The sequence below is a fragment of the Oryctolagus cuniculus genome, chromosome 18 (genome assembly GCF_051225735.1).
Source record: "Oryctolagus cuniculus isolate XC-2025 breed Fujian yellow rabbit chromosome 18, ASM5122573v1, whole genome shotgun sequence".
In the NCBI taxonomy this organism is placed as follows: domain Eukaryota; kingdom Metazoa; phylum Chordata; class Mammalia; order Lagomorpha; family Leporidae; genus Oryctolagus; species Oryctolagus cuniculus.
The window spans coordinates 73,186,315-73,201,964 of record NC_142884.1 but is presented as its reverse complement, the minus strand read 5'-3'; the positions used below and the strand labels follow the sequence as shown (position 1 = coordinate 73,201,964).

Genomic DNA, 15,650 nt, shown 5'->3' with positions numbered 1-15,650 from the left:
GTAATTGAAAGTAGCTTTTTGATATGAGAGAAAAAAAAAAGTTTGAAAACTATCATTCCTAAAGATTTGTAGCATCCTCAACTTTTGACCTAGAAAAACTTCTTAAAGATTAACCAGCCCGATTCGTTATATGAAGTTACTGGCCCATGAGAGTAAAGAAAACTCAGTCTCGAATCTCCACACAGTTCAGCCTCAGGGGTAGGGGAAGACGTTCCAGTTAAGTTCCTGCCACTAATCTTTCTTCTCTGTGACTTTTGTTTCTCCAGCTCCTAAAAGACATTGATGGTCAAATGTTCACATACTCTTGGCTTCTTCTAGTTGAATTTTTTTAAAAAAGATTTATTTATTTATTTATTAACTTGAAAGGCATAGTTACAGAGACAGAGAGATCTTCCATTTGCTGGCTCAGTCCCCAAATGGCCACAAAGGCTAGGGCTGGCCAGCTAAGGCTGAAGCCAGGAGCCAGGAGCTTTTTCCAGGTCTCCTACATGGGTGCAGGGATCCAAGAACTTGGGCCATCCTCTGCTGCTTTCCTAGGCACATCAGCAGGGAGCTGAATTGGAAGTGGAGCAGCCAGAACTCAAACTGGTGCCCAGATGCGATGCCAGTTTTGTAGGCAGCGGCTTTACCCACTACACCACAATGCTTGCCCCTCTGTTAGAATTTACTTTTCATCTTTTCCTTCTCTATCCAGGGGAAAACTTATCCGCCTTAAAATCTGTATTGGTGTGCATACTGTCAGCATATAAATATGTGCATGTATAAACACATTCAAATTTCTCTGCTTCAGACATAGATTAGTAACACTTTGAGGGAATCTGAGTGCTTTTTTTAAGTGCTAGACTCTGTGCTAACCTGCACTTAGAGCCAGTGGATATAGAAACCTAAGAGTTGAGGCAGAACCAGGTGTGAGGTCTGTTCTTGGTGAAACAGTCTTGGTTCAGCTGACTGTAAATTTCCATAGGAGCTGAGGATTATGTGGTTGCTAAGAGCCTTTGACTCTCATAAATACAGAAATATGATGTGACCAGGTCGTGAGGACTAGCCCACTGTAATCCATGTCTGTTAGACTACATTTAGAGCACTATGTTTGATGCTGTTTGGGATTTTTTATACGGAACATCAAAGTGCTTTCTAAAATAAAAGTCTTTTTATAGATAAACTGTCAGAAGACAAAAGCTGTGCTCTGTGGAACACTCATAGAAACCATCAGTGTTCAGCCTGAAAAGCAGAGAGTGAGTGGGTTCTCTGTAGTAAGGTAGTTTAAGATCTAGCAGGCAAGAAGACACACTTGTAGAAGACAATAGGAGATTTACAGGGAAATACTTTCTGATTCAATGTAAATGTTGGAACAAGAACACGCGATCTGTCATGGTAGTGGGCCCTTGTCACTAGAAGTGCTCAGCAGAGGCTGGGGGGCAGCTCATCCATTTTAGACAGTGATCGAATTCTTGTTTTGGGAGGAAATTGATTTGACAAATGTTTATCTGCCTATGAGGATGTAGATGCTGTATTATGCTGAATGAAGTGGTACTAGGTATCTGTCCTCTAAGGTCACTGTTGGCTATCTTAGGTTCAGTGAAATAAAAGACAAGAATTTTGTCCATGAAAACATTTATTATTTAACTTAACTGATGTAATGGTGATGTAATCTGCTGACTTTTCTCTCCCCCTCTTCCTTCCAGTATATGCAGAAGAGGATGAAGAGCAGGGAGCATGGCAATGCAATGAGAAAGAGACTTTCTAATGCTCCAGAGGAATCTGAAAAATAAATCTTGTTTTCACTGAATGCCTTGGCAGAGAGAAGACTTGAGACTCTGGTTTGAGAGCCAAAACAGTCCTGTCTCATTTGGTCTCAAGAATCCTCTGACTGGAAAGTGTCCTGTGGAAACGGAATCATGGAGAAACACGAAAACCTGGATTCTGAATATCTGTCGGGCAGAGTCTCCAGTACCATCTCTCTTCTCTTGACAAACCCAGCTTCCACCATGTTTCTTTCCTTTGTCTGCAGCCAGTTAATATTTGAGTAACTTATCTCCTTCAATAAAATACTTTGTTTGAATCATTGTTTCTCCTTTGTCTTGGACTCTCCTGGAATTAGGGCAAAATGGAGCTGTTTGGCTTCCCTTTTTCACAATATGGCAATTACGAAGCATAAACATTGAAGACACAAGCTGGAACAACAAGAATTTTGGTGGTAATCCTTGCCACACTGACTATATGAAAATGCTCCATGTTATTGTTTTTAAAGAGCTGTTTTCTAAAATATCGAATGTTTATATTAGCATTAATAAAACTGCATCTGGTTAGAATTTAAGTCTTGGACCATTTTGCTTCCCTGTTGGGTTGAGTGCGCCCACCTTGAGTGCCAGTTAATTCTTGGGCATCAAGCGAAGGCCTGAAAAGGCTCCTCCTCCTGTTAGCAGCTCCAGCAGTCATCTTTCCAGGATTCTTGCTGTCAGATGCTTCCAAGACCTGTGACCAGCAGTTCAGGACTTGGTCTTGTCACATAAGGTGTCAAGGTGTCAAAGGTCAGGCTGAATGGTGGGCTTCTTCAGGTGGGATTCTGTATGTAATGTCCAGCCTGAGGCCTCGTTGGTGTTGGTGTTTCACAAGGTATCTCCTCATTGAACACAGAAGCTGGACATTTGCTTAGCATGTCAGTTACAACAGACACGACCAGACACGAAGGGCTAGGGAGAACCATATTTGAGAGGTTGCTTCTGAGATAGGTTGTGGAGGATTTACTCAGTCTCCTTGAGGGTCACACTGTGTAGGTACACAAATGAGACATTTTACATTTAGAATCTTGTAGCAGACTGACAAGGTGACTGTTACATAGACAACCATAATCATGGAAGTGGCAGGATTAGGGAGATGTCATGGGAAACAGAAAGGTCATCCATGCCCAGCCCTTAGGAAGTAGGAGCCCTTCCAAGGAAGCAGCTTAGTTAGCAAAGGTGACCTTGGACAGTGAAATGGGATGCATTCTGGAACCTTCAGTTCATTTAATGTGGCTGGAATGTGGGAGCTGATGGAAGGAAACAGCTTTGAATCCCATTAGAATTGTATCTCAGATGCTGGGGTAAGCTGTTGTAGATTTTAAAGTGACAATTAGGGACTTAGGGTGAGGGCTGAGTTGGAAGGGTGATGATATTTCAATTCGTATTTTAGTAAGATTTTTCTGGCTGTATGTTGGGGGACAAATTGGAGGGGAAGGAAGATTACACCCCAGGGAGACCAATTTTAGGTTTTTAGATTTTTGTCCTAACTCAGGTGGCAAATGAGGGCCTGAGTTAAAGAAGTAGCTTTGGGTGTCAAAAGGACTGACTAAATTTGGGGCAATTTGAAGATGGAATCAATATGACAGAGTGTAGGGTTTCAGGAGGAATCTAGGGTGTCTCAGACATTTGATGTGCCCTTGAGGGGCAAGGAGTACTGGTGAGGTGACTTGGGTGCAGAAGATTCAGGTGGATGTCAGTTACAGGCTGCTGTGATCTGGAGCTCATGAGAGTTGCATAGGCTGGAATGAAATTGGAGGTGTCAGCATGCAGACGGCAGGCCAAGGTTGACAGCCCATCACGGGAGTTGTTTTATATAGCAAAGACTTTGGGGAGTGCTTCATTTTCTTTTACTTAAAGATTTACTTATGTGGCCAGCGCTGTGGTGCAGTGGGGTAAAGCCCTGCCTTCAGTGCTGGCATGCCATATGTATGCCAGTTTGAGTCCTGGCTGCTCCACTTCTGATCCAGCTCCCTGCTAAATGCACCTGGGAAAGCAGCAGAGGACAACCCAAGTCCTTGGGCCCTTGCACCCATGTGGGAGACCTGGAAGAAGCTCCTGGCTCCTGACTTCAGGTTGGCTCAACTCCAGCCATTGCGGCCATCTGAGGAGTGAAGCAGTGGACAGAAGACCTTTCTCTGTCTCTACCTCCGTAACTCTTTCAAATAAATAAAATAAATCTTAAAAAAAGATTATTTATTTGAAACTCAGTTATAGGGAAGGAGAAGCAGAGAGAGAGAGGTATCTTCCATCTACTGGTTTACTCACCAAATGGCTGCAACAGCCGGGGCTGTGCGAGGCCCTTCATCTGGGTCTCCCATGTGAGTGTAGGGCCCAAGAATGTGGGCCATCTTCTAGTGCTTTTCCCAAGCATGTTAGCAGAGAGCTGGCTCGGAATTGGAGCAGCCGGGACTTGAACCGGTGCTTATATGGGATGCTGGCTCTGCAGACGGTGGCTTTACCTGCTATGCCACAGTGCTGGTCCCGGTCACTTCATTTTCTAAGAATTATATAAGTCATATGTGAGTACCTCTCTTATGGGACACTCAAATGACTTACAGGTTTTACAGAACAAAAGATAAGTATCATCCTTCAATCCTTGTACCACTTGACCCTTCAGAAGTATCTACAACTGGCAGTTATGTGGGTCTTCTATGTATTTACATGAAATATTTAGGGGTAGGAGAAGGCACCTGGTTATATATGGGGGAAGAAGCAGACCAAGAAGTAGACGGGGAACCGTTACAGAGCACTGTGCCACGAATGTCACAGAGGCAGTGGTGTCATGGATCAAAGTAAAGCCCGAGGTGCCAGTTGATTCGGTTCCTCTGTCATCTGTCGTTTGGGTGATGTGGGAAGGGAAGCTGGAGGGTGCTGGCTCATTTGGAAAGCTTGTCTCCGTAGGGAAGGGCAGTGTAAGGTGAGGAGGGTCTTCTTGCCAAGTCAGAAGTCAGAAATGTTGGTGACATGTGGGAATGGGTGTGTATCCAAAAAAGTGCCAGAAAAGAGAGAGGGTTAATTTATAGCTAAAGATGCGCAAGGTGATGAGATTCACTGCCCATGCTGACCGTGATTTATTTTACTCTGCAAATCAGAAATTGAAAATTTGCAGCACCATGGAGGATGTAGTCTTTGCAGAGAGCAGCAAATACTTGTGCAGGAAGCAGTGCTGTTTGTTCCACAACGAAGCAGCAGCACCACGTCTGTTTCTTGTTCTCTGGGGACCAGACTATCGGACACACTAATCTGGCCACCTATGGCCAGGGATACTTTGGTGGATCTTTAATAACTAGATTGGCTCTCAGAACACACACACACACACACACACACACACACCAAGAAGGCACTAATTTATAGTGTTTGCCATCTTCCATGTTGTAAATACTCCCAGTGTGACAGACGTCACTGCGGGTGGACTTGGGAAGAGCTGTGTGCACCGGGCTGGGAGGAACTTTGTATCAGTGGGTTTCCCACTGAGCCACCTTTCCCAGCTGCGGCCCTTTGTCAGTTGAAAGTACCTGGAACCTGCAGTCGCGCTACAGTGAGACTTCCGTGACAGCAGCTCAGATCCCGGCCACTGGAATTCTAACAGGCTCCTGGGCAGTTCACTTTGTCCAAGAGTGAATAACTGTGCCGCCGGGAGGGTGTAGGAAGCAAACGAAGCCTCTGACGTGATGGTTGGATTCGAAGCCTGGAGCAGGGCACGGGAGTTCAGATGCCTCTTGTCCCCAGCACTGTTTGCTGCAGTCACCATACCTTGTCAGTTATCCCAGGGACTGTTTGAAATTGCAAAGACAGGCGTGGGTTGTCTATAAGTTGTTACCTAGCTGTGTGACTTCTGCCATGGTGCTCAGCCTCTCTGGACTTGAGCTCTTTACTTCTGATATGAGGAGGTTGGGTTCAATTACTTGCTTACCCTTGTGTCCATAAGACATCAGGCTTGAGCACTAAATTTGTGGGAGCCAATGTTTTGCTGTACAAAATTCTGTGACTATGAGAGCAGTTTGGCTTGGGGTTTTTGTTTTGTGTTGATTTCCATCCCATTTGGGTCTCAGCTTCCTGTCCTCAGATCGCCTAGTCCTGGTTGTAAGGAGCCACCTTCACTGATAAGAATATATTACCTTGATTATTGAGTATCAGGAGTGTTGAGGTTCAATCAAGGGTCCAAGAGCAGAAACTGCTCTTCTTGCTGTAGTCTGAGCCCCCTCCCCAAATAACGCTCAGTTGCCAGGAAGCCCTACCCCACCTCCCAACACGCTGCCTTTTTTTTTTTTTTTTTAACATTTTATAGTTTTTTTTTTTTTTTTTTTTTGACAGCTAGAGTTAGACAGTGAGAGAGGGAGAGAAAAAGGTCTTCCTTCCGTTGGTTCACTTCCAAAATGGCCACTACAGCCGGAGCTACGCCTATCCGAAGGCAGGAGCCAGGTGCTTCCTCCTGGTATCCCATGCGGGTGCAGGCGCCCAAGCACTTGGGCCATCCTCCACTGCCCTCCCGGGCCACAGCAGAGCAGGACTGAAAGAGGAACAGCCAGGACTAGAACCCAGTGCCTATATGGGATGCCGGCAACACAGGTGGAGGATTAGCCAAGTGAGCCACGGCGCCGGCCCCATGCTGCCTTTAATGTAAGATCTTCGCTGAGCCTTCCAGCTGTTCCTGATCCTTACGAGATAACGTACACAAGATAACACACGTGTGAGCCCCATCGACCATTCCCATTCCCTCTAGGAAGGGAGTGCGAGAAAGAGAAAAAGCTGTGGAGCTGGCCAGAGAGAGCAAAGGCGAGGGGGGAGTGAGATACGGAGACAGGTGGGACCTGTAGCAAGTAGTAGAAAGCCATTAAGTTTCAAGGGATTGGTTATGATCTACTTGTTTATGTTGTATAAGGATCTTTCTGGTTACTGGGTGAAGAATGGTTATGGTTAAACTGATTGAACCCAGTGACAGTAGCTGTCACATAGGGTTACAGTGAGGATTTGTTGAGTTGTATGGAACAGCAAGTTATCTGACACAAAGGAAGGGCCTGTCAACCTTTTTATTCTTCTACCCAAAGGGGACTGTTGGAAGCATTCCCCTCCCTTTGGTAGAATGCCCTGGATCACTTGGGGATGGTCTCTTTCAGGCAGGATCCCAGCTGAGAGGGGAGTGGCAGGGGATGAGGGGCCCGGTATGAGGCTGAAGGAAAGGCCAGGCTGCTATGACCCCTGGAACTCATTCCAACTCACCCCTTCCCTGGCTCCCTGAACAGCCTGCCTTTCCATAAAGGAAGCCTGTCCTGGGGGTGGTTGTAGCTCCTTCCATTTTCAGAACACCTCTGGCTTGTATCACATCTCCGGTCTCACTGATTGCCTGCTCTACTGTGGACCAGTGTTTCTCCTCTCTAGAGCAAGCACGCTTTCTTCCTGAGAGGTTCCAGCTTGCAGAGCCTCAGAGGCTGGAGAGAAACTGGCTGCCTTGTGGCCTGTATCAAGCACCTGGTGCCGTGCTGGGTGCTGGTGATAGTGGTGAGAGAGATGGATGTGGTGCAGGTGAGAGAAGGGAAGGCTGAGGCCCTTAGAGAGTTGAGCTCGCCTCTGAAGGCATCTGGCAGGATGCAAGGTAGGGGCTAGATTTACTTCACTTGTCAACTGCTGTCCCTTTGGATCATAAGGGGCCGTCTTTTGGAAGTTGAAGAGCTCCGGCCAAGGCTTTTCTGAGAAATCTAATTTTGCAAAATGCTGTGAGCCCTGATGCTCTGGTCACAGCAAATTCATTACTGCTTTATTGCAAGAAGCGCTACATGATTTTACTTAAGAGTGAGGATAGAAAGTTGAGCTATTTCTGACCTTTCATAAATGGAGTTTAAAATCAGGTTAATCTCCATGGAGTTTTAAGCCCAAAGTAGTGAGTCAGTTTTCCAGAGAAAGAGCTTGTGTTGAACCAAATAAGAAATCATGCCACCGACTTGCCTAATGGACACAGCAGAGATCACTCTGCTTAGCAAAACCACACGACCCACGGTACTCAGGGCGTTGCTGTGTCTACCACATCCTGAAATCGAAGCTGGCGACCTTTAGATGGGAGTACATCACGGGGTCATGGTATGCGCAAGTCCTACAGTAATCTGTGATCTCCAGGAGATCACTTGAGGAGGTCCATACATCCTGAAGAGTAGCAAGGGAGATAAAGGGGGCTGTATGGGAGTGGCTTCCTGCCTCAGTGCCGTCAGGGATGGAGCAGGTGGCCCGACTGCGGGCCTGAGGGGCACTCCCCTCTCAGCTCAAGTCTGATCTCCCAGCAGCTGACGCCACGGGAAGACAGGAGACTGACAGTAAGGTTGACAACAGGGAGGGGGGAGCAGGGAGCAAGGGGGCTGAGTGGCTCCCACGGATAGGGTAGAAGCTGGCTCCATGTGTACACCTCTGAGACAAGACAGGCGGAGACAGCGCCTTGGGAGGGAACTACTTTTCTGCTAAAATCACCACTTTGAAAAAAAACGAAGTGTTTCAAGTTTTGTAGAAAGGTGTACAGACGAATGTGAACACCTGCATAGCTGCTGTCCAGCCTCATTAACATTGTCACGCTTGTCTCAAGCCTTTTAGGAACAAACACGCTACAAATGTAGGTGAGACCTCCTGTCTCTCGCCCTAGCCCATTTCCTTTTCTGCTTTTACAGAGCTAACTATGACCCTGACTGGGATGCATTTCATTCTCAAGTGTGATTTCATGCTTCTCATTTGTACGTCAGTGTCCATGAGCTGTGTGTTATTTTACGCGTCTAAACATCTTGCTGAGAGGCATCATATGTTACACACACCTGTAGCTTACTCTTTTCCATAAAAATTAGGTTGATGAAGGAAACCCTTGTTTATTTGTTTCGACCATGGTATAGTATTCCATTGCATGACAGTTCCACAGTTTCTTTATGCATTTTCCTATTGGTGGTCACTTAGAAATCTAGTATTTTAAAAAAGATTTATGTATTTATTTGAGAGGCAGAGCCACGAGGGGGGCGAATAGAGAAAGGAGAGAGAGAGAGAGAGGGAGGGAGATAGAGAGGTAGAAATATCTTCTATCTGTTGTTCATTCCCCAAATGGCTGCAACAAGTATGACTGAGTCAAGCTAAAGTCAGGAGCCAGGAACTCCATCCGGTCTCGCACAAGGGTGGTAGGGGCCCAAGTTCTTGAGCCATCATCTGCTGCATTCCAGACACATTAGCAAGAAGCTGGATCAGAAGCAGAGCAGCCAGGACTTGAACTGGTGCTCTGGTCTGGGATGTCGGCATCGTAAGTGGTGGCTTAACCCACTGTGCCACAACACTGGCCCTGGATATGTAGTTTCTGCTGCTGTAAACTGCTTCGGTGAGTGTTTTTGCACATCTTGTACAAATTGGGAAAGTGTCTCTAAGGAATAGCCTAGGGTTTTAATTGTGGATTGTAAGGTATGCATCTCAAACTTACTGGAAGTTGCAAAGTCACACCTCATGATTTTAGATTATTAATACTTCTTAATGATGTTAAGCTTTTCTGTCTGTAAACATAATTTATCTTGCAGCTTATTCAGGTCTTTCATGTTTTTAAATAAAATTTCATGATCTTAAAATAATGATCTTATACCTCTTGCTAGATTCGTTCATAAGTGCTGTTTTTAAAATTACATGTTCTAATTTCTTATTACAGATATATAGAAACATAATTAATCTCTGTGTATTGATGTGCTATCCAGGAAGCTTGCTGAACTTTCTTATTAATTCTGATGGTCTATATTATCTTAGGTTTTTTTCCTGTGTAGGCAGTCGTGCCACTACTGTGTAGGAACAGTATTGCATTACTTCTTCCTTTCCAATGCTTATGCTTCCTGTTCTAATTAGGACACCCAGCACAGTGTTTAAGAGAAGCCACAGAGTTCTCTTGTTATGGACACGAAGTCCTAACATTTCACTGATAAGGAGCAAGGGCGCAGTAGGTGTTTAGAAGACACCTGTGCCTGGTTGAGGACACTCCTTTCCCTGGTTGACCTTGTAGATAAACCTCAGTTCTACTTCCTTCTAATGAGCAGCAGCTGGACAGCCAAACCCCGTGTTTCTCAGCTCCCTTCAAGACACGAGCAGGTGTCCACTAGACAGGGAGGTTTGAGTTAGGAGCTGACCTAAGTGGAGGGAGAGGCAGGCCGGGAAGCATCCACTCTGCTGGTGCGATCATGGTGGAGGCCGGGCGGCTGTAGGGCCAGCCCGTGCAGCTGCAGTTTCCACGAGTCCTGCAGGGAGCTTCCCAAGTGCCGCGTAGCTTTGGGAATCATTCCTCAAGTTTCCTCACCCCTCGTGGGTTAGGGTAAACGATTTAATGCTGTAGGAAGTAGCTTTCTGCCCCTGCCCACTCCGCTCCCCCTTCCACCTTCATTATCTGCACAACCAGTGAGCACCTGCTTAGTACTTCCCACGGTCTGCTGTTGGCACTCCCCTGGCTGTTGTGGCTGCAGCTCTCCAGCAGGTACCTCCGGAAGGTACCGGGCCGGTATGCCCTGGGTTTTGCACGTTGGTAACAGTCTGTGCCCGTGCAGTTTTTGCACTTGGAGGAGGAGTCTCGATGGGGACACTTCCACCCCTCACAGGTCCCTCCATTCTGTGGCTTTGGTCCTTTCTGAGATTGTTGTGGATTTATTTTTCCTTCCCACCTTCATTTGTCTCCGCCCGTGCTGTCCTTATCCTGCTCCTTACAGTTCCTCAGTGTGGGGGTCTTGTCCCCTACGGGAACCCTAGAGCGTGGCTGTTGGGAGCTCCTGGGGCTCCAGTCCCTTCAGACCTTCCTGCTGGGGGCCCCCATTACTCGCCCGCTGCTGACGTGGCTATCTCTTCCCAGCCTGCACTGCTCTTCTCAGACGTGCGCCAGGCTCTGCAGTGAGAGTGTCTGTGGGCTGTGTGGGGCCCGCCTGGCGCTGGGGGGTCAGGTGCCTGGGGCTTCTCTGAGCTGCTTTCCACAGGGAGGCTGATGCCTGGCACATCTCGTGGCTCTTGGTTTCTGCTCACATACTTGTGTTTTGGGATTTGTGGATCTCACCTGGTTTTGTTACAAGTCTGTAACATTTTTGGTTTTGCTATCCAGTTTCTCTATTTATTTTTGTTTTTCTTTTTATTTTTTTTCCCCTCTGTTTTTATTGTGGAGCTTCGGAAATACCCAAAGCCTATGCTTCCACACCACACTCATCTTTTTCCCACCACTAACTTTGACATGTACCCTTGAGTTAAAGGTTGGGGTGCATGTCTCTCTTCGCTCTTCCTGAATACTTTATTTTTTAAAGATTTATTTTTATTTATTTGAAAGAGTTACAGAGAAAAGTAGAGCCAGAGACAGAAAGGTCTTGCATCTGCTGGTTTACTCCCCAAATGACTGCAATGGCTAGAGCTGAGCTGATGCGAAGCCAGGAGCTTCTTCCGGGTCTCCCAAGTGGGTGCAGGGGTTCAAGGACCTGGACCATTTTCTACTGCTTTCCCAGGCTGTAGCAGAGAGCTAGAAATGGAAGTGGAGCAGCCGGGACTTGAAGTGGTGCTACAGGCCAGGACTGTAAGCCACTGGGCCACAGTGCCGGCCGGCCGAGTACTTAGACTTCCTTTCCATACCTTACTATTTCCTGTTTCAGAGACGTCTCCTTCCTTTTTAATCTCTCAGCATGGAGATTGTTTTTGTCCATAAATTCAGTATTTTTAGGGTCTCTTCTAGGTTTAATTACTCTGTTTCTGGAAAAAACAAAAACAATTTAGCAGTTATTTTAGTCAAGGTCGAATAGTTGTAAACTTTCAGGATTTGTCTGAAAATGTTTAATTCTGTCCTCCCCTGGTGTGTTATTTTAGCTGTCTGTATGAAAGTATAGACTGCCATTTTCTCTCATTTGCAAGAAATTGTCTTCTGGCGTTTCGGAAAGTCTGTTGTCAGTCTAACTATTGCCTCTAATTATTTGAAGGCAACCTGCCCTTTCTGTGGTTACTTTGTGGGTCTCTCTGGCTTAAGCACTCCGTAGTTTGATCACCACAGCCTGGGTGTAGGATATTTTATCATGATTACAAGTCACTCCCCATTCTCCTCCACCTATTCAGCCCTCACAACCACTGATTTATATTCTGTCTGTATGGATTTGCCTGTTGTCGACATTGTGCATGGAAACACACGATGTGCCCTTTAAATCAAGTGTGTATATCAGAAAGTGGTGGGAAAGAAGGGTGTGACCGTGGAAGCACAGTTTTGGGGTCTTTACTAATCCCCACATAAACACAGAGAAACTAGATAGCAAACCCCCCCAAAAAACTATAGACAATGTTTATAACAAAACTAGGTGATGTTTTGTGTTTAACTCTGGCTGGGTGTAATGTGTGTGTGGTTCATTTGTATTGCAGTATGAATCAGCACTTCATTCCCATTTATTGCTGAATAATAGGGAAAATTCTTCCTTGAAGGAGCCAAGATAACAAATATAAGAAAACAGGTAGAGTCAGTAAAGCAGTATTTTGCAGCCCCTAACACAATAATAGATCGGTGATGTTTACAATTACCAGTGGGTGTTTGAAAGCATTAGGTGGGAGAGAATGTTGATGGGGAAGCTATAAAGTGGATGAATCAGACCATTGAACCTTGAGCCCACTGATCCATCTTGAAATTCATGAATCATTAAAAGTGAGACTACTGTATATTACGGGCTCTCTAAAAAAATCCTATGAAAGACTTTTATATTTTCCAGAATCTAATCAAGCCTCGAGTTAACTTCCAGTTAACAGGAACCCAGAGTCAGAGGAACAGGTTACACAGCCACCACAGAAATCCAAACATGTGACCGTCTATAGGACAAATGACCCAATGGCCTTAGCAAAGAAAGGACACAGAAAAGAGGGAGGGGAACTGCTTTAGGTTAAAAGACATGAGAAACTTCACCAAATGCAGTGTATGAATTTTGCATGGATTCTGATCAGAACAAACAGACTAAAGAAAAGACATATTTGAGACAGTTGGAGAAATTTGAGGATGATTGAGTTTCAGATGATGTTAAGAAATAACTGTAATTTTGTTAAGTGTGATAATGGCATTATGATTATGTTTCAAAGAACATTCTTATCAGTTAAAGATGCACTGAAGTATTTACAGGGGAGATGATAGCTGTGTGGGATTTACTTTAAAGTACCAGCAAACAAAGTGGGTGTAGGGAGAATTCAATGAAATAAGATTAGCCACAAGTTGACAGCTGTTGAAACTGGATGTTAGGTTCATCTCCTCTTTAGTGAATGCTTGAAATTTTCCAATTTTTTTAAAGAGTCTTAGGTCCTTAGAGTCACAAAGAAATTTCACAGAGATACAATTTGTCAGAAATGTGTACTTTGCTCAGAAAAATACTCAGACTGATGATTCTTCTTTGCTCAAGTGTGGAAGATGTATGTTGGTCTTGTTGATTGATGAGTTCTAGAATTTTCTACTAAAGACAAAGGGAAGGCTTTCAAAAGAAGGCAAGTGTTGGCAATAGAAATGCCAGGAGTGAAGCAAGAGTAGTATCAGAACATGAAACATGTGTGACCACATGTATGCCAGGAGTGGAGTAAGAATAGTATTAGAACATGAAACATGTGTGCCCACATGGAAATGCCAGGAGTGGAGCAGGAATAGGATCAGAACATGAAACATGTGTGCCCACATGGAAATGCCAGGAGTAGAGTAAGAATAGGATCAGAACATGAAACATGTGTGCCCACATGGAAATACCAGGAGTGGAGCAAGAATAGGATCAGAACATGAAACATGTGTGCCCACATGGAAATGCCAGGAGTGGAGCTGGAACGCAATCAAAAGATGAAGCATATGTGCCCACCTACAGATGTGTGCTTAAAGGTTTTTTTCCCCAGGCCTCCATTTCTGTGACAAATTCTCATGAGTGTTCACTGTGTACTTTGCACTTCTTTCAAAGGCAAAATCCTGCCATGGTTAGTAGTTCGGAATGGGACAGACCTATCTGTCACCCATAAACTACAGTGATGGGGGAATAATTTACCTAAACTTTTGGAACCTTGATTTCTTCAACTGTGTAATGGGCATAGTTAATTACCCACTTGATGAGTTGTGGGAGGATGAAATGACCCTGTTTTGCATGTGGCGAGGTTTAAGTGGTCATTTACTTGGCAGACTGAGTGTCCATTGCATCCTAGGTGGTGAGTGTATGGGAAATCCAGAAACCCATGCACAGGGTCACAAGAAGACGGGTGCCTCTTGGCTCCTTACACGCTACACTCAGCAGTGATCCGCAGCCTCCTGTTTTGCTATGAGGGCTCATTCCCCTCAGTGAATTTGTACAACATTCCTGTTTCCTGCAGGTGCCTGCTCAGAGCTGCAGTTCCAAATATTTGTCTCTTTTCCCTTTGGACTTCATTGTTCTGCTCATCCTCCCACCAAGGGAAGACAGTGAGATGTGAAAACCAGGCTACAGGTCTTTTCACTGGGTGGGGAAGGCACTGCCAGATGCCAGCTGGGCCACACAGGTGAGTAGGTTTCTGCCATGTGCTTGAGAGAGAGCCTGAGTGTACCTGAGTGTGCCATAAGCAAGGAGGTGTAAAAAAAAAAAAAAAAAGGAGGTGGAGGTGTAAAAGGCACACTTCTGGGTCAGACCCTTTCACTAGAGTTTGGCTTCGCACATATCTTTGGAAAGTCATCTCACTTCGTAGATCCTCAGTTTTCTCATCTGTAACGTGGAAGTCTCTGCTTTCCCAGTTGTGTGGGTCAGAGGAGACCATGGTGTTGTGTTTGAGCAATGGAAGGGCATGCAAGTCTTGGCTGAGGTTTTCTGGAGAGAGTGCGTCAGGCTCCTGTTGGCATCCCAAGAAGCCCTCCTGTCAGAACAAGCTGGGAGTGGCCCCTGATGGGTTCTAGATGCCGAGTGGCTTTGGCAGCTCTGTAGGCTCTCCTGAGGCAAGAGCTAGGTCTAGGAGGGGCTTGCCCCTGTACCTTTGTTTTCTTTTTAATTAGTTAATTTGAAAGCAGCGTTCGAGAGAGAGAGGTATCTTCTATCTGATGGTTTATTCCCCAAATGGCTGCAACAGCCAGGGCTGGGCAAGACTGAAGCTGGGAGCCTGGAACTCCACTTGGGTCCCCCATGTGGGTGCAGGGGCCCAAGTCCTCAGAGCCACCCTCTGCTGCATTTCCAGGCACATTAGCAGGGAGCTGGACCAGAAGTGGAGTAGCTGGGACTCCAAGCGGTGCCAATGCAGGATGCCAGCATCACAGGCAGTACTTAACCTACCATGCCACAACATGGTCCCTCACCACTGTGTCTTGTTATCCTCTCTGTGCTACTCCTGGGCCCAGCCAACCAAGTGTCACAGGTCCACACTGCAGTATCCCTCAAGGAAGGCAGGAAAGCCCTAGTCAGCACAGAGAAGCCGAGAGGGTCATGGCCCTGGCACCTTCATAAAAGTCCTTACTGGGATCCGAAGTCATGCCAGCCAGTATTCCTGGTGTTTGGATATGTTATGAACAAACCAGTCATGGAGTTGGTAAGCAGGGAGGAAGTCCCCTAGGCATTGCCTGTGTTCGGTCCAGCCAAGGTCTCTGGAACCTCATCAGCGATGGCGATGTCTGCATGCCTGGGTCATGCAGTGCTTAGCAGCCATGCACACTGCTGAGTAAGGGCTCCCTTTGCGTCTTCCCAATGGCAGATGAGGGACTGCATTTTTAATTTTATTTAATTTTAATTAAGTGTAAATAGCTATATGCAACTGGTAACCACCATATTGGATGGTATTGGACAGTGCTGCAAACATTCTGAGAAGGTCAGAGGGTCACCTAGCAGGCCAGAGGCTTGACCATCTCCTTGAGAAAGAGCTCTGAGGCTCTAAAGATCTGTCCCAGCTCTGTCTCTCACTGTG

General features: G+C 45.9%; 2 protein-coding genes across 7 annotated transcripts in view; both read left to right on the top strand.

Moving 5' to 3' along the window:
- The window catches only part of CMC2 (C-X9-C motif containing 2), a 40,942-nt gene extending 38,630 nt beyond the window's left edge, over positions 1–2,312 (top strand). For all 6 annotated transcript variants that reach the window (XM_008257651.5, XM_089318822.1, XM_017342383.4 and 3 more), the window contains one exon: positions 1,686–2,312. In XM_008257651.5, coding sequence (XP_008255873.1) covers positions 1,686–1,772 — 87 coding nt within the window. In that variant the 3' untranslated portion in view covers positions 1,773–2,312. The remainder of the gene's footprint in view (positions 1–1,685) is intronic.
- CDYL2 (chromodomain Y like 2) overlaps positions 1–15,650 on the top strand; it is a 426,814-nt gene that overhangs the window by 38,613 nt on the left and 372,551 nt on the right. The window contains exon 2 of the mRNA XM_089318824.1: positions 14,103–14,267. The gene's annotated coding sequence lies outside the window, so the exon portion shown is untranslated. The remainder of the gene's footprint in view (positions 1–14,102; positions 14,268–15,650) is intronic.